The sequence below is a fragment of the Lepidothrix coronata genome, unplaced genomic scaffold (genome assembly GCF_001604755.1).
Source record: "Lepidothrix coronata isolate B3197 unplaced genomic scaffold, Lepidothrix_coronata-1.0 Scaffold129, whole genome shotgun sequence".
Lineage (NCBI taxonomy): Eukaryota > Metazoa > Chordata > Aves > Passeriformes > Pipridae > Lepidothrix > Lepidothrix coronata.
The window spans coordinates 1252778-1274794 of record NW_016690309.1 but is presented as its reverse complement, the minus strand read 5'-3'; the positions used below and the strand labels follow the sequence as shown (position 1 = coordinate 1274794).

The following is a 22017-nucleotide window of genomic DNA, read 5'->3' as shown; positions in this document are numbered from 1 at the left end:
GGTGAGCAAAGGCTGCAGTTTCTCCTGGGGCCGAGCTCTGTCCACCCTCCTGTGATCCTCCAGTCACTGGAAAAACGTTGAGTTGTGGAGTTTGGCGTGAACATATTTGTAAAGACTAAAGTATCTCAAAAGGACTTGAGAGACAGATTTGAGTGTGGAGCTCACCACTTCTCCACTCATGAGAGGTTTTCAGTTCATTTATTTTTCCGATGACATTCCCAAAACGGAATATGGAAGGAAGGAAGCATTTCACACAAGTGCTGGATGCAGGCCTGACATTGACTACCTGGCCTGTGGGGCTTTCTGTGTGAAGGAGCTGTGCATCCTAGAAACATGGCTTTTGGTACCAGGATCTCAGCAGAGCATCTGGGAGCCTCGCTCAGGATTTGAGTCCTTCAGCCTTTCTGTTTTGGAGTGTGGGAGCTCAATCTGGCCCTGGAGCAGCCAACCTGAAAGACCCTGCGTGTTCACAGCTCCTGATGCCAGGAAGCCTCAAACCTTTATGGTTTTCTGAGGGGAACCAAAAAAAAAAAAAAAGTTTTAAGTTTTCTGTAGATTTAGAGAGCTTGAACTGTTTTGCAATGGAAAATTACTATAGCCTGAGTTTGGAGAACAGATCATTTGAAATGATTAAATGAAGCCTGGTGGACACAAGAGCTGGAGCAGCAGGACTTGTCAGGAAGGAGAGACAGGGACGATACCATAAAGCTGGTGAAGGTGCACAGACCTTCTGAATGATGCTCTGTTCTTGCCCTGCATCCCTCAGTGGCTTGAGGAGGCTGTTGTTAATGCTGGTTTTAGGGAGTACCTTGACTAGTTATCTAGTTGTTGCTGCCTTGTGGGGAAAAGAGTGTTTTCCAGATGGAAATGTAATGGAATTTGTCTTACCTCGTTGATAATGAGGCGTTCCTTCATGGTGATAACTCAAACGGAGATGTTTGATTGAAGACTGAGACAGGCTTAAGAGCTGGAGTGAGAGTGGAAGGAGTTTTTCCAAACCTTGGTGCGGAGTTTAAAAAATTCCATCACTCTACCTTTTGAGATAAGTTATTTCACAGAGCACCCTGAGAAAACACTCAGGATGTGATACATGCTGAGAGGTCGTGGTACTGGGCCTGCTGACCCGGTGAAATGGGGATTTATAGGTACAAGTGTAAAATAATGTGTGCAAAGAAGCCTTTTTTTACTCTTGCTGTTCCCACTGCCCCATGTCTCAGTCTGCAGGGACTGTCTCAGCATGTTTGGATGACAGATGGCAAAAAGGCCCCATTTTTATGTTCCTAATGAAAGGCTCCACCGTGCTGAATGCTGCAGAGCCAAAGTGCACGGCGAGTTGTTGCAATTTTGGATTATCTTTTAAGTCTTTCTGGTGAATTTTGCATTCCTTGTGATGCAAAGGGAGAAGGATAAATTTTCTGTAAGAATCTATTTGTATCAAAGGCAAGGCTTTTGTAGGACTTCAGGAGAGCTGTAGTACCCTTTGAGTAACAGCAGTGTAGTGCCACCAAAGATCCCCCAGGTGTGCAGAGCTGTCTCTTGCCTTGCTCAGGTCTGAAGTGACCTCCCTGACTTAGGCACAGGAGGTGGCAGCAGCCTCAAGGCGTGGTTTATGTTTCCAGCCATGCTCAGCTTCTGAGAGACAACATCACACAAGTGATATCCCATCTTCCAGAGCAAAGCCAGGATTATCACTCAGAACTACCAGCTGGCCACCAGTGCAGCTGATTAGAAACTCAGCTAGTTACTGAAGTGGGTTCTTTGTCTTGGTGACCTTCCAAAGCAATCAGAGCCTTCTTGGAAGACCTTGAATCAAAAAATGTTTGGGTAGGAGAAAAACAGCCCTGTGCAGCACACACTTGTGCTCTCTCAGGGTTCACGGGTTTGGAAGGCACTGTACCATATATAACTGTAGAAGACAGCACTGAGATACTGTAGCGGCTGCATCAAGGTCAGGGTGTTCCAGGATCCAATTAAAATTATGCAAGATAGGCAATTTAGGAAAGAATTCACATAGAGCTCAGGAAGGGAAGAAAGTCATGTGCGTTATGAGCTCAGTTACTTTGCAAGATTAATTTTCCACTATCTCATGATCTTGTAATAAGAGCACAAAGTATTTTAAACGTTTGATTTACTTATTGATCAGAACTCTTGAGGCTCTACTTCCTAAATCAAAATTAAAGGTTTGACTTCCATTTAACAGCAAAGTCGTGAGCTTGCCTTGGAATATACAGTGGTTACAATGGGTTGTGAGTTCAGTGAGTGGGCAGCAGTGAAACCTGGAACAGGCACATCTGGTGCTCAGAAATCCACCTCTTTCCTCCCCTGGAGGGGGGGTGTGAATGGAAGGTGATAATGCCACAGGCCCTGTAATCCAGAGCATTGATCCTCACCTCCTCCAGCATGACCATTATGTTTATTCTGATCACTGCACTAGCTTTAATCCCCAGAACCCATAAAGAGGTAGGAAGGAATGATACTGCCAGCCAGGGGAATTGCTGTGTGATGGAAAGCTTGATGTTTTGACATGGTGGTGTAACAGGCCTATTGCTATCCTAATTCTCTCCTAATACCTTTCTCCTGGAAGGGGAAGGAAAAAAGATTTAGCTTTCTAGTGTATTTTAAGAACTGCTTGTGTTGCTGTGCTCTGTAAACCAAAACTGCTGCTGACAAAGGGGTGGGATTTCATGGATGCTTTGAGCAGGCACTGTTCAATTCATGACCTGTGCTACATTAGGCTGGGGATTGGGGACTTAGTCTGAGCTAAGGGCCCTGTTTTGCTGCCTGAAGCACCTGAAGCAAACACCGAGGGAAAAGGGTAAAGAAGAACTCACAATTCAAACATGAAGCCTTGATTCACCTGAGCCAGCTGAGGAGTGGTTTGCAAACAGTGTTAGTACCAACATTTTGATCTCCCTTTCCTTTTTCCTTTATATTTAAAAACTGCCAGAGCATCTCTTTCTACTGTAGCCAAAGGGCTCTTCTTAGAGGGTGTCACCTTCTGTGTGCTCAGGAAGGAGATGGTGTCTTGGGCATTTGTTTTCCACAACATAAAAGGCAAACCCCACGTGTGTCCCTCATGCAGGTGAAGGGGCAGAGAGCCCAACTCTGTCCAAAGGGTTGGGGGCAGCTGTGGTTGTGTTGGCAGGGTTGGTCACAGGATGCAGAAGTACAGGAGTACACAGGAGGTGTTCCAAAGGTTGGGAAGATGTGTAAGTAAGCCCAAGCCCCCTCTTATAAATCAAATCAGTCCTTGGCTGTGGAGGGGGCAAAAACCAGGCAAAAGCAAGGCTGTCCTATGACCAGCCTCAATAAACAACAGCCAGAAGCTGTCCTTGAGAGTGCCTTTATCTCCAGAGGTTGCAGAGAGTCAGTGGGATGGAGGAGGAAGGGTGTCAATAGAGCCTGCTTGGTTTTGTACTTTCTTTACTCTCTTTATTCTTTGTTTTCTGACCATAAAGGAGCTTTATGTGGATATTGCAGCAAAGGAATTGATGAGTCATAAGGTTTACAACTGCATTTCCCCCTGGCTCTCTTTATTTTTTCCTGATGGTCCCATCTCCTTCCTTTCTGCCTTTCCCCTCCTCTGCTGGCGCAGCAGGACGTGCTGTGCCTTTAAGAAGTGTTTTGTCAGAGGACTAATTCCTGAGCTTTGGCATGTGTCGAGGCATGCCCTCACTTTGGTGGTGTGTTTCATGAAAAACTAAAGTGCATTTGTCTAGGGAGGTTTTTAACTCCTTTCTGCCATGGATGTGCTTTACCTTTCTGTTCTTTGCTCACTCAGCATCACCATGGGGAGCTCTGCTCTCTTCTCCAAAAGAGATGGGGACATGAAGAGAAGTAGGGGGCATTTTTTTTCTTTTTTTTTTTCCAATTAAAATTTTTATTTATTGAGTTGTTCTTCTGCATGGCAAGTTCTTTTACATGGCAAGCCAAGATGGCAAATTCTCTTGCTGGTTTTATCCTTCCCCTGGCACTGATGTCGCTGCAGTGCTCACCTGCCATTGCAGTAGCAGAGTGGTGTGGCCTAAGACACCTTTGACCTATCACAGTCACACCACTGGCAGCTTTATTATAAATTTCATATATTATGAATTTCTTAATGTTCTTTTCCCCCCCCTCATCATGGTCAAAAAGAAACTTGTTATACTGTGAAAATTAGCATAGCATTACGTAAATAAAATGTAGGGGGGTTTCTCTTCTTTTTCTTTTCTTTTTTTTTTGTTTGTTTGTAATCTTAGAAAATCTCATTCTTTTTAAACCACATGTATACTTTAGGAGGTGTGCCTGGATTTTTTGTTTTTTCATTTGCTAGGGACAGCAACAGGGTCTCAAAACCACAGCTCCCAGGGAGAATATTGCAGATGTTACAGGCGGACCAGGAGGTGACTGCGGAGTTACCCTTGTTTTAAAAGCCATGCTCGCTGCAAGGTCCTGGATTTGCGTGCTAATGTTGTCTCCTAATAACAGCATAAATCCTCTTGGACTCCCAGCCTACCTATTGTTGTAGGCCTCCAGGTAGAAAGTGCAGGTGAGCAGAAATTCCCGGCTCCGCGGCGGCTCCGGGACTTGCTGTGCAGTCCCCACGGGACCTGGGCCCCACAGATCAAAGAGGGGTGTCTGGTAGAGACAGGCCTGGTTTTATGAGGAGAGATGTTGGAGGGGAAAGGGAGGGAGCAGGAGTTGGGATGTGCCTTCCACACCGAGGTGGTTGTGTGGCTCTGATTAAGTCGCTTGACCTTTGAGCCGAGGGAAATGGTGGAATTAGCACCGGGTAGGGCTTGCTGGGTTTCAGTGACTCGATGTGACAGTGCTTTCCAGTCTCAGCTCTCTGACTGAGCTGAGTGCAGTTGTTCTGTTTAAGAAGCTTGTGTTGAGCCTAAGGGAAGGCTCCCCAGTCCTCCCCTCCCTCCTGGCAGCATCCACTGGGTGTAGTGTGCTGGAACAGGAGGCAGACACCCTGGGACATCATGGGGTGGCCTGGGGCAAGTCACTGGCCCTTTATCTTCTTCACTCAAAGCTGAAGTGCAGATCACAGCTTTTCCCTTCATTCCCAGGGGCTGCTCAGGCCGAGGTGATGCTGGGCAGTCAGGGGTGGCCATGGACACACAGCACAAGGCAAACGTGAATTATCACCCAGCAATTATGGGGGGAGGTAACACGTGTTGAAAGTGAGTTATTTTATCAGAAATCAACGTTTGATCAGGTGAAATCACGGGAAGGAGAAAGAAGTATAGAGGAAGGGAAGCCTGTTACCTCAAGCAGGAATTTTTCAGGCAGCTGGAATGCTGGCTCTCCTGTGTACTTGCATGCATAGGCTCTGAATCCAGTCATGGTTACTGAGATGGATGGGTGGCATAAAAATAGACTGACTTCTATAGGTGTAATATTTCACCATACAGAAGGAAAGAGATATTTTTTTTCCCCCTCTTTTCTTGGGATTCGGCATTTTATGAGGAAGCAAAGAACTGCTTTTTGCAGCGTTGTCTGGCATATCCAAGGCTGACACAGCAGCTCCTTGTGTTTAGTCGATTAGCTACTTGGGGATTTTAGGGAAAAAAAGCAGATGAAACATTACCAGGTAGATGCTGACATACTGGCACCATCAGGGTACAGTTTATAAAGTCTCTGGTGCTGCCAAGGATCAAAGAGTTAAAAATTCCCAGGGTTTAATCCAGTATAATGACATTTTGCGAGGCCTATCAAATTCATAGAAAGTGAGAAGCAGAAAAGCAACCGAGCTAGGTGGAAAATGAAATTAGGTGGCATTATGTTGCCACGGGTTTATCTAACTAGTCATTTCACTTAGCAGGGCAGACACAGGTTTTATCTGAGGCCTCAGCAGGAGCTCAGCCCGAGCTGTGCTGCCTGGCTGTGTTATCCCCAGAAATGGAGTGCCCTTCCTTGGATTTGAACAGGGCAGTGTTCTGCTGGAGCTGTGCTTGGGCCCTGATTTGTATGCTGTAGAAACCATCTCATTCCTTAGAATACAGCCATATATTGTTGTGTTTGTTTTCCTTCTGCTGCCTGTACAGAGTGAATTGTTTGTTTGTTTGTTTGTTTGTTTGAAGGGTTTAAACATCTGGAAGAGACCAGGGATAGCAATGTCTTTGTCCATGGCTTAGATGAGGAGCTGCAGGTCCCTTACAAAGTGAAATGTTATGTGGATCTACTGTGATGCTTGTTTGTAAACTTGAGAGCTATACCTGAGGATTTTGGTGTGGGAAGGGCAGTCAATATAACGCTAATCCAAGCAGCTGGATAAAACCACTACTGCTAAAACCAGCACAAGGTAAAAATGGATTGATTTCCCTAGGTAGTTCTGCAGCTGGTTCACACGGAGGTAATACCAAATACAAACTTTGGAAGTGAATGTTTATATGCAATCATCTTATCTGACTTAGGGTGAATAGTGAGATAAATTGGTTTTTACTAAATAAGTCAGTAAATGATGCACATAATGCAGAGCTCTCTCTGAGAAATTCAGCTCTCCTGCAGTGTAAGGTTTGCCATATTATTTGGACACCAGCAAATGCAGTTATAGCCTGAATCTAGACAATAGGTTATCACAGATGAAAAGAGTAAGTAGAAAGCGGGAAGAAAAAAGAAAAAGAAAGGATAAGTTCTATATTGCAGCCCCTTTGCAGTGAGTGGGAGGTTACTCTGCAAGGAGCCATCGTGGCTTTTACCAGACTATTTGCAGACCAATGCCGTAGCAACAGAGAGCAGTTCTTACACTCTGGCTCAGTCTATTGCAAACAATTCCTTTTCTGAGAAAGCTAATCACTGTTTTGTTAAGTTACTTCCCAGCAGATGAGCCAGGCACTCCTGAATTTAAACCAGAACTGCCAGTGAGTGACAGCGAGCTGAGCACAGGCTGGAGTCTTGTAGCAGCGTATCCTTCAGCTGACTGCTGCAGTCAGGGAGAGAAAGGAGATTTTTCCTTTGAAGATAAGACACCTGGGGCTTTTGTAGAAACGAAGTATGCCCTGAGTTGTGCAGCTGTTATCTCAATTAAAAGGCAGAGAAAGACAAAGCATCTGGCTCTTCTGTGCACTGCCAGATATTCCTCAAAATGCTCAACCCCAAGCCAGCACTTTCACTCCGCAGCCGTGTTGCTTGTGAATCCTCTGCCGTCCTGTGGCTCTGTGGCACCGTGAGGAGGAGCAGGCTGGGAGGGAGCTGAGTGTGTAGGGTGAAGGGAGGGTGTGGATGTGTCCGTGTGAGCGTGTGTGCAATGTCGTAACGTGGCAGGGCACAGCCAGTTATGAAACTTCCCAATAAAGTCTCAGTGCGTCAGTATTGGTTGCTTTGGGGTTTGGTTGCTTTGCTTTTTTGTTTTGGTTTTTGGTTTTTTGTTTGTTTTTTTTTTCCTGTCCGTTGCCCTCCAGTTTCATTTCCATTTATGAGTGCAGAGAGAGAGAGAGGGGTGGGGAGAGACTGGGAAATGCCCTGAGACCCCCAAAGCTGCTGGAGGAGCCGAGCAGTTCCCATGACAGGTGGAGCACGGCACCGCGGCGCTGAGCGACATTCCCGGGACGTGGTGCCCGGGCACAGGGGGAGGGGAAGCCCTCGCACCCGGGGCAGCGAGGGGCCCCTTCAAAGCACTGCAGCAGCAGCAGCAGCCGCCAGAAAAGTTGGACTTTTTATTTTTTTTATTTTTTGAAAAAGGACTGGAGAAAATTATTAACCACGGTTGATGACGTCAGAGTTGATCTGATTAAAGGTTTGTTTTCTTGCTGGCAGAGAAGGTGTGCTCCGTAGAGACTGGTTCTCTCTTCTTTTTTTTTTTAAGTTCCTTTTTTGCACAGCGGACGGAGGGAGCTGCCCCGCGCCGCGCGCGTGTGTGTGTGAGCAGGATGGTGTATCTGTAGCCGCCACGCGCGAACACACATTTGACCATGAGGACTCTTCGCAGGTTGAAGTTCATGAGTTCGCCCAGCCTCAGTGATCTGGGCAAGAGAGAGCAGGCAGCCTTGGATGAGCGGGGGACCCAGCAGCGCCGGGCCTGCTCCAACGCTACCTGGAACAGGTAAGGGCTCGCTCCACGTGCCGCCTCCCCGCAGCCTCCCCGTGCTGGTGTCCGCTCGGCCGTCGGCTCTGCCGGCTCCCAGGCTGGAATGCCCGGCTCCCAGGCTGGAATGCCCGGCTCCCAGGCTGGAATGCCTGGCTCCCGTCCCAGCCTCGTGCAGGTGGAAGCGGGAGCGGCGCGTTCCCCCCGCCGCTGTCGACCTTTCTCTAAGGGCTGACAGCAAAGAGCCTTCCCTGCAGATGGCTCAGCCTTCCTCCTGGCACACCGAGACTTGTTTCACTTGTTTCATGTTTGCCCGGCTGCAGATGTGACTTTGTGTCTATCTAGATACTCTCATTCAAGGTTTATTTTGGCTTTATTTTAGTTTGCTCTTTTTTTAAAAATTACACGCGGCTATTAAAACACATTGTTTTTATCTGCATAACCATATTGCTGGTTGTTGATACAGATATGACAAAGTCTACTCAATTTACTCCCATTATTACAAAAAATATTTACTCTCTATATGTGTATGTGCCCACGCAAGCACCTGCACTTTGGACAAGCCCTGCTTGTTTCCTTTATTGTGTTTATACATTTGAATTTTATGACTGTTCTACAAGAAAACCCATACAAACATTTTGTTGTGAACGGGAATTAGCCCAGATATTCAGAAAGCATCTTAATGACTGTCTTGGTGACGCTCTTAAAAGATGAACATGAGTCTCCAAGTTGTTAGGAATTAAATTCTCAAGTTATTTTTGAAAATGAAATGTCATCTCCTGGGTCACAGCTTGGCAAGTGTCACTTGTAAGGTTTTATAATTGTATGGCAGTACAAGTGTAGGAAGAAAAATACCAGTGGATAACAGACACATTCGTTAAAGGTAGTTCAGTTTTGAGAGAAATGAACCATATAAAATACCACATCTTCTGTCCTTCTCACCTCTTCATTTGTGGTTTCATGTCAGCATCAAGAATTAGTTGTTGAATGGCAGCAGTGCACTGAAACTGTGCTGGTCACAAAGGAGATTGAGTTTCTGCTCAAATATCCTGCTGTTTGTATGACCCAAAGTTGCACCTGAGGTCTGGATGGGCAGTGGTGGTAATTAAAGGATAGACTGGGCAACCTTTGTGCCAGTTGGACTTCATTTGGCCAGCAGCCTCACAGGAAGCAGCAGGGAGTAAGACACTCCTTGGTGTGAATCAAGGTGACAGAACACAGTCCCCAGAGCCTTTTTGTGGTGGTGTTCTGACAGCTTTTCCAGGTCCTGCTTCTGGGGAGGGAGCTGTGGAGGCAGATGTGAATGGGGAGCAGGTCAGGCACCAGGCTGGCTGAGAGGGGGAGCCTTCCAGGCACAGGGGCTGCTGGTACTCAAACCAGAGGATTTTCCTAACTGAGATGGAGCAAGAGTTTGTTACTTTTAATTTGGACAGGACAGATATAACTCTGGCCAGAAGTGTCATTGAACCAGACATCTGTACCTTTCATCCAAACAACTAAACAACTGTCCCATCGCCTGTTCCTGGAATGGGTGCCCGCCAGTCATCCTGTCCCTGCTTTGCATGGATTCAGACCTAGCTGTGTTTTCCTGCCCTGGGTTGCCTTTTCCCTGTGCAGGGGTTGCTGGGCTGTTCCTGCTCTTTGGTGGCACGTGCCTCCAAAACGCCTTGGGAGCACTGGCAGGGCTGTTGTGTGGTGTCAGGTCAAGTGGGCACCGTGTGCCTGCACTGAGAGCTGCCTAAAGCTGTGGCAAGTGCTGCAGATTACGAGCCATGGGCAAAGGGAAGGCCTCTTATTTCTTATTTAACAGTGCAAGGCTTTCTCCTGAGTGAAAGAGAGAGTGAGGGTAATGCCTCTTTCAGGCGCAGAAAGGCTTGTATCCTCTATTGGTTTTAAGGAACTCAGGTCATCTACAGGCTGTAGAACTGGGGCTTTATCCTCAGGAAAGCCAGGGCTTAAATGTTGTTGGATTAGTTGTATTAAGAAGGTACCCACTGTAGCTTCTGCCTATCACCAATGTGTGCCCATCTTGACATGTATAGGAGGGTCTGGTCTTGAGGGAGTTCATCTCTCCTGGAGAGACCATCATGTCAGTGGGCATCTAAACTTGGACTCACCAGAAATCTCGTCCAGGTTTTTAAAATCTTGGGCCGTGGAAGATTTTTTTTTTATTTTTCCGCTGCAAATTTAAAACAACACAAAACAGGACTAGCACACCATCCTTCCTTTTACAGGGATATTTTTCCTTCCAAACAAAAGGATTGCCTGTGCTCTTTCGTTCTGTGCAATATTGAGCATTAAGAGCTTGCTGATCAAGAAGCTGAGGTGCGCTGGCAGAGCTCTTCCCTCTCACCAAGCCTGGCTGTTCTATATTTAAATGTCTGCTGGTTTCTTGCCTAATGTTAGCAGCCTTACATGGGTGTGGCATGTGTGTATCTGCTTTTGAAAGAGGCTTTGAACCAAGCTCATCAAAACCAAGGTGGGGAGAGTTAGAGCACAACCCCGCTTGGGCCCGGCCCTACGCGAGTCTGTGGGTCCCGAGCTGAAAGGAAGATTTTTTGAGGCAGACCAAGGATGCTGCTCCAGCCACGCCAGGGAAAAGCTGAAAAGCTTCAAGCTGGAGTCATCCTGGTGGGGTGTGTTAGCAGCTCTGTCGCTGTGGGGTCCTTCTGAGGAGGCCGTGCAGCTGCCCTTCTGCAGTGCCCCGGTGTGTGGCCACAGTCTGGCTGCCCAGCGATGTCCCCTCCGCCACCTCCGCTCGGTTCAGACCAGTCTCAGCCTCAGACTGTTCATACCAGAGGGTTCCTGCTGCTCTCCGACACCAGGGGAGGACAAGCTGAAGGAGCCAAATGTCGGGTTCAGCGTGCAGGGGGTCAAGCAGCACTGTGGAAGCAAGGAAAGTCTCTTCCTCCCTGATAACTTCCCTTCACTTCCAAACTAAAACTTCTCCACAGCTGTGAGATCAAAGGGAAAGTGGTGCCGAGCTGCTGTCTGCTGTTATGCAAATGAGACTTTATCTCATGGCTTTCCCATGAACCCCAGAAGATGTGTGCAGCAGAGCACCGTCAGTGCACGTTAACTGGCAACCAACAGCAGAACTGCCCGGTTTCCTCACAGCTCACAGAATTTGCATTGTATTAAAATAGTTCAGATTTTTTTTCACTAGCATTGTCTTCTGTTCCTCTCCCCCATTTCTGCTTCAGGCAAAAACTGAGGTCTGAATGCTGACTAAACCAATTGGACTGAGAAACCCGGGGTTTTAATCTTGAGCCTTTTGCAAAGCCAGGGGGGCCCTCTCAGGGCGAATAAAATCCACCGCGAGGTTTCCCTTCTGACTGAGCTCACGCAGACTGCCTAATCAGGAGCTGATGCTGTCTCAGTCGTGCTGTGGGAAAAGCCTCTGGTCAAAGGCACTTAGATCCTTTTTGGTGTAAGAAAACGGGGAAAATCCACGGAAACATGAAGGAGTGGGAGACAGCAAAGAGGAGGCGAAGAAAACGCAGATGAGATGCTTGTGACATTAGTGGGATCAGCAGTAAATCCGAGGAGACATATGGAATCACAGAGGGTTTTATGGTTAGGGCTAATTTTTTATGGGGTTGTAATAAGCACAATAACTTGCTGTAAAATAATTTTTACAGTTATGCAAACCATGTTTCATCTTCTAATTAAAAATGAATGTTTTTTTTTCAGATCACAGGGAGGCTTTTCTAATGGAGAAAATATTCCAGACTAGCCTATTTATCTGTGACTTCTACTACTAGGAAATTTTACTTCTTCCAATATTTCGTGGTTGTTTAGAAATATTTTGAAATTCTTCTGCCTGTCTGAGGATCACCCTTTTTTTTTTTCCGACCCTTTATTTGGAATGTTTGACACTGTGTGTGTATGGAGGGTAGACAGAACCTAACTGGAGTGAGGGGGAGGAATGGGGCTGTGAAGGGACTTCCCACTGGTCAAGCCACCACTGCACCACAGAGCATGTTCCAGCCTTGACTGCAGTAATACAAAGTGGTGGTGATGATGGAGAATTGCTGCTCCCCATAGCCCTCCCTAATTATTTATCCTTCCTTCAATGCAGTTATAATTGGATGCCAAAGTCTCCTTTGTCCTACAATCCTGACTCAGTGACACCTCTGGGAAATCCCATCACCTGGCTGTCTCGGCTTCTTCATGTGTTTGTAGTTGGTGAAGTCAGTGAACTAATGCCTCCCAAACTCTTTGAAGAAGGAGTTTTGCAGACCAGCTTATTTTCAGTTGCATGATCCAGTGCAAAACTGAAGCCTATCCCTCTTTGCAGGCTGCTTTACCTTGGTAGAAATTCCAGGACCATAAGTGAACTAGCAGCTGGAAGCTTATTTGGAAGGAGTCAAAGCCTCGTGGAAAGCCTATGGAGTTGCAGCTGGAGTGAAGCTGTGCTGAAAATGGGCTCTTCCCAATTGGATTAGGCTAGTTCAGAAAAGTGAAGCAAGGGTGTCTTCAAGAAGGTTTTGATGCAAGTGTATCAGGTTAATTATTGTTAATTAGCTGTTCCTGTAACTGTCCAGAGGAAACGAGCCCTCAGTCATTTAGTCCCTTTTGAAAATGAAAATGTTGTCTTTAACTGCCTGGTAGTCACAGGGTGTGATTATTCACACAGCATTGTTTTTGTTCCTGGACCTCACCTGGAGCTCTGGGAAGGGGAGAATTTGCAAACACTACATAAAAATCACCCTAGTATTTTCGCCCATGCTGTTTGCATACAAAGGCAGTGGCTGCTTTAGAGAACTAAAATTACCTGTGTACTGTGCAGGAATGTAAACATGGGCCAGTCTAAATGCTTTTCCCAGGAAATGTTGAGCTGGGAGAACTGTGGCCTCAGCTGAAGCACACAGGTCAGGATTTAGAGACTCACGAGTCCAGCTTCGGAGTTGTTCCTCATCTCTGTGGCCAAACTGATTCTCACCTGACAGAAAAGGGTGTTTTAATCACAGTAGTTTTTCCTTCTTGGCTTCCAAATGTCAGTGAAAGAACATCAGTGAGGATCCAGCTCTGTGCTCTAGGAATTTACACCTTTCTGATCCCTTTGTGCTGAAGCAAAAGGTGAGCAAGGTCCGTGCTGTGAGTGCTGGAGCTGCCATTCCCCACATCCTGCACAGCTGAATAATGAGTCCTGGAGCTGCCTCCTCCTCCTCTGGAGGATCAGACAAATCCAGAAGGAGTTGTCTTTCCAGAGAGGTGAAGTTCCTTAGGCTACTGGCTTGATTTTTGTGGCTGTGAGTGCTGCCTTGGTTGTACGTAGTTTTCCTTTGGCAGTCTGTACCTGTGGTGGGATAGATAAGTACAGTACATTGCTGGAGCCATCTGACATTTTGTTTCCCCACCAAAAAGACTGGTCTCTTCAGTTTTCTGATCCTGATTTCCCCTCCTACAGCCAGCCTGCTCTGTAGAGCTCTTTGGGCTCTGTTTTGTTTCCTGTGTTCTTGTGCACACGTTTACAAACACAGCAACTACAGGGAAGGTGTTCAGAGTAATATCAGTGCACGAGTGCCCCCATTATTAACTTTCACATTGTAAAAGCATTACAGCAGGGAGTTTACAAGGCGTTTTCAGTTCAGGTTAACTATTACAATGTGAGTTTAATTGCATTCATTATTGACTTAAGCCGCAGTGAAGGCTGGTCACAGGCACAGTAAGGGTGATCCACCCACCTCAAGCATCCTGCAGGACTTTGGTTTGTAAGCAGCAGCTCGGATTTTCTTTACCCTAAAAGGTTGTACCATTGTGACCAAACCCTTTTAAACAATCACTCGTAGAAACCGTAGAATTGCTTTGATTCAAGCAAGGGTTGGGGTTTTTCATTAGCTTAATGTAACTGAGAAGATTTGAGCCAACCTTTTAATATCTTGACACTGAGGCCACCAACAGCATCCTGGTTACTCCAGTTCCTTTTTGTTGCCTCTTGGGCAAGTGGAGGGCCAGATCATGGTGGCATTCCCATGTCATCTGCAGCCAGGGACTGTAATCCTGCACCCTCCATACAAGCACTGCTGTCTGCAATGGAAAGGAAAGGTCAACATAGTGAGGCCAAGACTTGTTTTCCAGACAAGGATATTGTCCCTCACTACAAGGGAGATCCCAGGCAGGTTAAAAGATGGCTGCTGGGATGTTTTATGCAGGCAATAACTTAAATCCTCACAACCTACCCCCTTAGTTATTGCTTAAAAAGCTTGCTCTCTCTTATTTCTTTAAGGAATAATAATGGACCTGTTAAGCTGGAGAAAGAAAACCTCCCCCTCATTCAGAAAGTAGTGCCAGAGAGAAAGAGAAGAGAGCAGGCTGGCTTTCAGGAGAGATATTTAGTCATTGTTCTCTGCAGAAGGCTGGCAGGGAACATTGCAAAGTTCATTTCCGAATCAGAGGAGCGTGTAAAGACTGCTTGTTTTATTCACTACATTAATCGTTCTTCCCATATTACTCATAATATTAAAACACCCAAGTCACTTCCCTGTGTACCAGAGACATTTAGCTGCCAATTTTCAAATAATCGTAAATTGAGTGTGTCTGTTGGAGCCAGCCAAAACAAGCTGGGTGAGATCATGAGTGTGTGTCTGTGCCCGTGGGTGGAGGGGGGAAAGAGGGACTGTGGATAAGGGAAACATCTCCGAAAGAGAGAAGAGGATAATGGTTCTTATTTTTTATCTGCTTCTGGGTTTCTCCACAGTGTATCCTATCCTTCACCTGCCACTTTTAATTTCCTTTTCCCGCAGCTGAACGTGGCAGAGCTTTTCCAGCAGTGCCTCTCTTTGCTGCTGTGTACCTGCATTTTGAACCTCTCGGTGAACAGTGGTGGGTTTACCTCCCACCCCTGTTCCTGTGCTCCCAGTCCTGTGCTCCCAGCAGGCACTGGAAGGGACTGTTTTACCTGGGAAGGTTTAGTGTGGGTGCCTGAGGGCCCCAGGAACACTCTGCTGCCTCCTGGCACAGCTCCTGCAGTGACATCCCCTTGCAGGGGGAGCTGCCCCACGGGGCTGGATGTGGCCCTGGAGCTGACCAAGCCTACAGGAAAGATGGAGAGGGACTATTTACAAGGACATGTGGTGGCAGGACAAGGGGGAGTGGCTTCAAACTGACAGAGGGTAGGGTTAGGTTAGATGTTAAGAAGAAATTCTTCCCCGTGAAGGTGGTGAGGCCCTGGCACAGGTTGCCCAGAGAAGCTGTGGCATCATCTTTATATTACACATGGGGTAAAGTCAGACAGAAATAACTTCATTCCCACCACTGGCACTGACTGGGTCACTTCACTAAGAGCAGTCATGTTGGAATTCATGTAGCAGTACCACGGGCAGTGGAGCAGATAAAAGCTGCTTTTTTTGTGTGTTCGTGTCAGGAAGCTATAAAAGCATCTGTGTGCATGTCAAATAAAGGCTGAGCTCACCCTGCACAATGTTCTTAGTCAGTAAAAAATGCTCCTTCTACCCCAGCTGAAACCTAAAAGACCTTAATGTTTTGGGGACTTCCATTCCATAGTTAAATGTGGTAGAAGTTGCTAAGCAGTTACAAGAGTGGAGGAGTGTTTGAGAAAAGGGGGTGAGCTGACAGATGGAGGGACTGTGTGAGTCTTCTTTCCTTCTGGAGTCAAAACTGTGAGGCTAAAAAAGGTGGCACTGGGTTGGGGAAGGACGCTTCTCCTAATGCTGGAACATGTTTAGTCTCGCTTTTCTCTGGCACTGCTTCACCTTTGTCCTCAGACCCAAGCTCGGTGAATTAGGGTGATGTGTCACCACACTAATTGTTTTCAGTGTATTTCAGGAGCATTTCAGAGCTTCCTTTTGAAGCACACACTCATTTCAGTCATCCTTTGAGGTGCAGTCTTGTTGAGGTCAGGGCACCATTCAGTGTCTGCTTCAGCATGTGAATTGCCAGGTACCTGCAGTACCTGGCAGGTTTTTGTCTTTCAGCATCCTGGAATTCTTAGGGCGGGTGGCCAGAGACAGCGTCGGGTGTGTGGCTTTGTACTGAGCTAGAGAGTTCTGTGGTCTCAGTCCTGTCATTGATTGCACCTGATTGCAGCAGAAAGTCATCACCTCTGAGCAACATCTGCCTCCAGAACAGTTACAAATGGCACTGAAAGCGAAAATGGAGCATTTTTGTAGGACAGATGGTTGGCCTGTGCTGAGCACGTCGCTTCCTCTCCTGCTGCCCCCCTTAGAAACTCTTAACCTGTAGTTCTTTCAGCACAGCCTTGCCTTTGCTTTAGCTGAAGGGTAAATCTTTGAGAAATGACTGAGTGGTAGTAGGAAACAGTCTTTGTAACCAATTGCCCTGTTTCTGTTGTTCCGTTTTCAAAAATGAATGAGAGACGGGTTAAATGGACTTCAAATACATAATTATCTAGTGCTCGTGGGGGGTTAAGAACTAAAAATTCTTGAGATTACATTCTAGAAAAGAGATGCTATATTTAGGGGTAAAAGTTCAGGTATAGTGTCTAGCCTGTATAAATGACGATTTGTTGATAATGAAATCAAATAACCATAGCTCAGACAAATATATGCCAGCAATGGTGGGAATATCATCACTGATCTCATAGCAAAGCTGTTAATTGTCTCTCTAGTGAGCCACAGAGACAAATCCATATTTCAGAATACTTCAAATATACTTAATATGCAAATATATTAAAAGTTACACTTAAGATTCTTAAAATACCTAAAATATATAGGCCTAAGTTTTCTGAAATTACTGATTTCAGATGTGCAACTGTTAAAGCTTCGAAACTGGAGCAGAACAAAAAGAGCTGATTTTCAAAGGTGTCATCTCTTTTCCAGGCAATAATTCCCTTTAGGGCATGGATGGGGTACCAGAAGTCACCTATGACTTCTAAAAAGGTCCTGCAGTGTCTAGAAAGAAATGTTGAGCTCACTGTGGAAGTGACACCCTTCTGAAATGTTTTCTGGGTGCTGATGTCTCCTCGTGTCCTCTTGCAGCATCCACAATGGAGTAATAGCGGTGTTCCAGCGCAAGGGTCTCCCAGACCATGAACTCTACAACCTCAACGAGGGAGTCAGGTAAGAGACTCGGCTCTGGCGGGGTGTTGTCGGCAGCACTTGCACTGTAGAGCTCCTGCAGCAGTATTAAGGTGGTTTTCTCCCCCCCCCAGTGGTGGTTTTTGAGTCAGTTTGGCCTCAGTGAATCGCTGTTGCTGACGTGTGTCGACACCTCGCTCTGCTCTGAGAGCTGGGCTGGGTTCCTCCTGCAGGAAGGAATCCAGCCAAGAGGAGGAGGCTTTATTTCTGTCTTGATGTGCTGGTTTAAAACTGAGGAAGGGAAAACCTGGACCCCTCTAGTGATGCAGCCCTGTTCCACTGCAGTGATGCTGCCGTTTCCATAGGCCAGGCCTGGCTCTGAGGTGCTTCCCTTGCATCCCTGGAGGAGGGAAAGCCTCCAAGCACTCAGTGGGACATGGCAAGGGAAGATGTGCTGCCTGGTGGTCCCTAGGATTTAGCTGCTCCTTCCTCACAGCCTGAACATGTGTAGAAGTTACAAAGCTGTCTTGTCAACATTGGTTAAGGTTCCTATTTCCTTCTCATACTATGATGGCACTGTTTGCAACAGACTAAATGCACACCAAGAGGTGTATAATGGGAAATTTTTTCTTTAAAAAAAAAGGGGGGGGGCAAAAATCCTACCATTCAAGTTATTTCAGGTATAGTTGAAAAGTTTACCGAGAGATAAGCTGATATCTGGATTTACAGCACTTCACTTTTTACTGCTTTTTCAGCACTTAGTATTGCTCACCAAACCCTCTCTGGCTGGCAAGGGCAAGGCAGCAGATTTTCTTGTAGAAATTTGTCCCAGTGCTTTGTAAAATAAATGGTGGAGAAGAATCTGCACTTACAAAAAGACAGACAGCTTATTGCATTCCCTGACTGTCTTCAGATAAGAGCCTCAGTTATTCCCTTTCCCTTACTGCTTATTCCTACTCTGTCTGGGCACTGGAGTCTGACAAAATCCCCAAAATATCCAGATATTCTGAGTTTATCTGTCCCTGTCTGGTTCCCAGTCTGGGGTAGCTGGCCTTTAATTGTGGGAATACTTCACAGAAGTCCAATGGCATTGGGCCTGTGTTCACTCTTCTTCCCTCTCTTTGTCTTTTTAAAATGAAAAGAAACTTACTCAGTTATTTCTTGCTTCTCTGGGGAGAAAATGACATCCAAAGAATAGCTTCTCTAGGATGGCTGTCAGTTAGCCTGATCCTTCAATCATGCTGAGGTAGTTATTGGGATAATGGTTAATCATCATTATTGTAAGTGCAGTTAGGATTCTTCAGCTTTATCTGAATGACAAAAAGCAGTAGTTCTGGGCTGAGATTTCCTGGCCCAGTGCATTTGCCTGGTGAGGGACAAAGAGGAAGGATTGTCTGCTGCTGTGACAGAGGCTGATGGCGTCTTGTGCAAACCAGCAAATAGAAGACAGACAGAATTGTGCCCAAATTTTGCTTGAATTTACCTGGGTGTAAACCCTGCACCTTACAAAACTGTTGTGTTGAATTTATTGCAACACCCCATGCAGCTGAACAGGCAGCTGACTACAAATAGACTGATTTTTAGGTTTTTTTTTTCACATATCAAGCCACAGCCTCTTTCCAGAAGCTGCTGCACTCCTGCTGTGCACCTCATTTTAGTCCACAATGTTTTAGGACCTCCTAACTAGTTGTACCCAAAGCCCTTTTGCCTCACTTAAGTTCAGCTCAAAACTAAGCTAAGAAATTGCTGATCTGACACATGCCAAAAATACCTGTCCTACTGCTACTGCTGTTTATTTCAAAATAACTTTCTTTGGGTTAGTGTTACTACTGAGTGCAAAAATATCAGATTCATTAGCAAGACCTCAGAAGTGGAACAAGTGTATGCTTGCCTTATGACTGTTTTAGGTGCGTTCTCCCCACAACTACATAATGAAAAAAGAAACACACAGCCATTATTTTCCACTGGGCAGCACTCAGGTAAATGGTTAATATTAGTTAGTTACTTTTTCTAACAGTTACAGGACAGTAAAAGATGTTATTTTATCTTACCACTTTGATTACAGCAGATTCTGGAGTACTTTTCATAATATAAACCCCTGAATGTCCAAGTTGACTCCCAGCCCGAGTGTAAATATTTGAACAATATTTGCTCACCATTGTTTTGGCTCAGGAATGTCACCTATATTGTTATGACATACGTGCAAATAAATACATAAAACTTCCTTTTCTGAGCACGCATCTCAAGGCTTTGAACCCTGATGGTTTAAGAAAACACCAGTGGGTACAAATCTGTACAGTACCACTTACTTTTCTTCCAGATTTGGCTCATAAGAGCTGCCACTTGTCTGTACCTCTTGACACTATTCTTGCATTCCTCTGGTGTTAGAAAGTGGCCTTAAATATGCAGTTTCACAGCACTCAGAATCCCTATTGCCAGTAAAACCAGCGTGGGATTTGAGTTTCTCTCACACTGCTGTAACTTTTGATCCAAAAGCCAGGCAGTAGAAATCTACATTCACATATGTACTGTTTAGTTTTCCCTTGGTGCAAGTGTGTGATGCTTGTAATCCAACAGTGGTCCTTTTTTGTTTCATGTACCATTTCAAAGTGTTTATTTTGACCACTTGTAAAGCAAGGAAGAAGAGGAAGGAAAAGGAAATGCAGTGGAAGCAGGATGTCCTGTATTAAAGCTAATACATATTTATAGCTGCCTCTTTTCTGAGTTTCAGGATACTGATTTGATGCAAACAAAGCACATTTTAGTGGCATTTCCTCTTCAGCAGCAAGAGTTCAAACCCAGTCAAATCACTTGTTTCCATGTGCTTCATTTAACTGTATTGAGTAGTTATTACACAGTGTTAACCTTTCCATTCTGAGTAATGTTGCAAGAGTTAATTTCAAAACGAACCAAAGAAGCAGCAGCAGGAAGAAAAATAGTCATGAGCTACTTTAGCATGTTTTATGTGAATTTATATTTTCATCTTAATTTATTAATTCATTAGGTAGGCAATGAAGACCTGATGCCAATGACAGACAAGAGTGGCTTAAAAATTAGATGTATTTGAAATGAGCCCTGCAGTCTGGGCAGGGATCTCTTTCAGGTTTAATCAGATTTTCCCCTGGATTCCACCACGGTGTCCACATGTCTAAGGTTGGTCAGTAATTGGAATTATCCAGGATCTGACTGATTCCTGTTAAATGAAACGAAGCAAGGGTGAAAAAGAAATCACAAGCAATGTCCTGGATCCGGTTTTGTTGGGGATCCCTTTTAAATGAATACATACAAAAAAACATCAAACCCCAGTGTTCTGATCTGGCCTGAAGGCCTCACTGTTTCACTAGAAATTAATTAAGTAGCTTGAAGGACTGTATTATTAGGGATTCAAAAAGCAAGATGCATTAATTGTGCTGTCAGTTCTCCTGCCCTGTGAGCAGAGATGTGTGGCCATGGTGCTGCTTGGTGGGGTGCAGTCCAGTGCATGTAATTAACTTCAAACAGGTTGTTTAGTTCATTCACAGCTGAAAGAATGGAAATGTGCTGGGGTTTTGTTTTATCTGTCTATCTCTTTGGTTTATCTATTTGGTTTATGTCTACTTATTGCTGGATAAGTAGAACTTTTTTTTTTTTTTTTAATTTCCTGTTCTAAATGCCAGGAATTATCAGTAGAACCTAAAATATGAAAAGAGAAGGTATTTGCAAGACTGTGTTCAAGGCAGTGAGGAATCCAGGTGGAGCTGCCAGCTTGAGGAGAGGGTAGGAGGTTAAGGAAATGTCAGCAGAGAGTATCAGCACTTTTTTGAGACAGTGGCATGAAGAGATGCCTGGGAATAAATTCTCTCTTGCAGGAGAATTCAAAACTGCAACTTCCTTGTTATTTTAGCCTAAAAACAGTTTCTGTATCCATGTTCAAAGCAAGATGAACCTTTAGTGCCATTGCAACCACATGCCAAAGGGTCTGGCAACCCAATGGCTCTTCATGGCAGTGAGAGACCTGAGGGTAAAGCCTGAGCTGGGTTTTAGAATTCTCGTCTGTGGATAGTTTGTCTTAATCAATCAAGTTTCAAGCTGAAAAGGATTTTGATGCCTCTGAACATCCAAAAACCCCTTTTCTTTTAGTTTGTTTTTTCTTTCATTTCTGCCTGGAGTGTTTCCACAGGGTGCTGTGGGGTCAGTGTGGACATGTGCTTAAGGATAAATAAATCAGATACTCTTATTTCAGCCTCCTAGAGACTGACCTGCTCCTCTTTGCCCTGAACTTTCAGGAGTTCTCGAAGAGGCTGTGCCAAAGCATCTGTTGCAAAAACATCAGAACCAGCTCCTGTAGACTTTCATGGAATTGGTTTGATGTCTCTTTGTTTACTGGTAAAATAATTTGATTAAGGAATTATTTGTCAGTCAAAGACATAACACAAAGAGATAGATGACAAGCTACTGAAAGTAGAATTTCATTACTACCCTAATTACAGTGGGTGTTTGGATTTTAAATCAAATTTGACTTTATTTCTTCATGGGACCTGAGGTGGTCACACAGACAGGTTTTCGAAAGAGCTCTGGGCCAGACTTGCACGTGTTCAGAAAACCCAGCTGGGGCTGCATTTCTGTGAGGCCTGAGCTGTCATTTATGCATTTAAATAGTGACCTGGCTGCAGAGAACTAATATGTGAGACTTAAATAACACACAGCTTTTTAGCAGTGTAATGAGTTTTCCCTGGATACAAACAGTGAGCTCATGGACTGAATTGAATTAAATTTCTGGATTTGAGGGTTGTTTGTGGGATTTTTTTTTTTAGTTTTGTTTGCTCTTCAGAGTTGCTTTGTAGGTTTGAGTCTGGAGGAATCACGAAAGGCAGAGCCAAACTGTTCAATTCCTGCCTGCTTTTTCCCTGAAACCGTATAAAACTTAAATTGTTGAGTCTCCTGAGTGGAAAATTGTGACCCTTTCAATGAAAACTGACTAAGTTTCACACCAGCAACAAAACACACAGAGTATCATCCCGCTGC

The 22017-nt window shown here is 45.2% G+C and overlaps 1 protein-coding gene across 4 annotated transcripts in view; it reads left to right on the top strand.

The window, feature by feature from the left end:
• PRR5 (proline rich 5) overlaps positions 1-22017 on the top strand; it is a 57441-nt gene that overhangs the window by 6539 nt on the left and 28885 nt on the right. For 2 of the 4 annotated variants that reach the window (XM_017826633.1, XM_017826635.1), the window contains exons 2-3: positions 7916-8029; positions 16975-17055. In XM_017826633.1, coding sequence (XP_017682122.1) covers positions 7926-8029; positions 16975-17055 — 185 coding nt within the window. In that variant the 5' untranslated portion in view covers positions 7916-7925. The other 2 variants (XM_017826634.1, XM_017826632.1) reach the window with 2 other exon arrangements.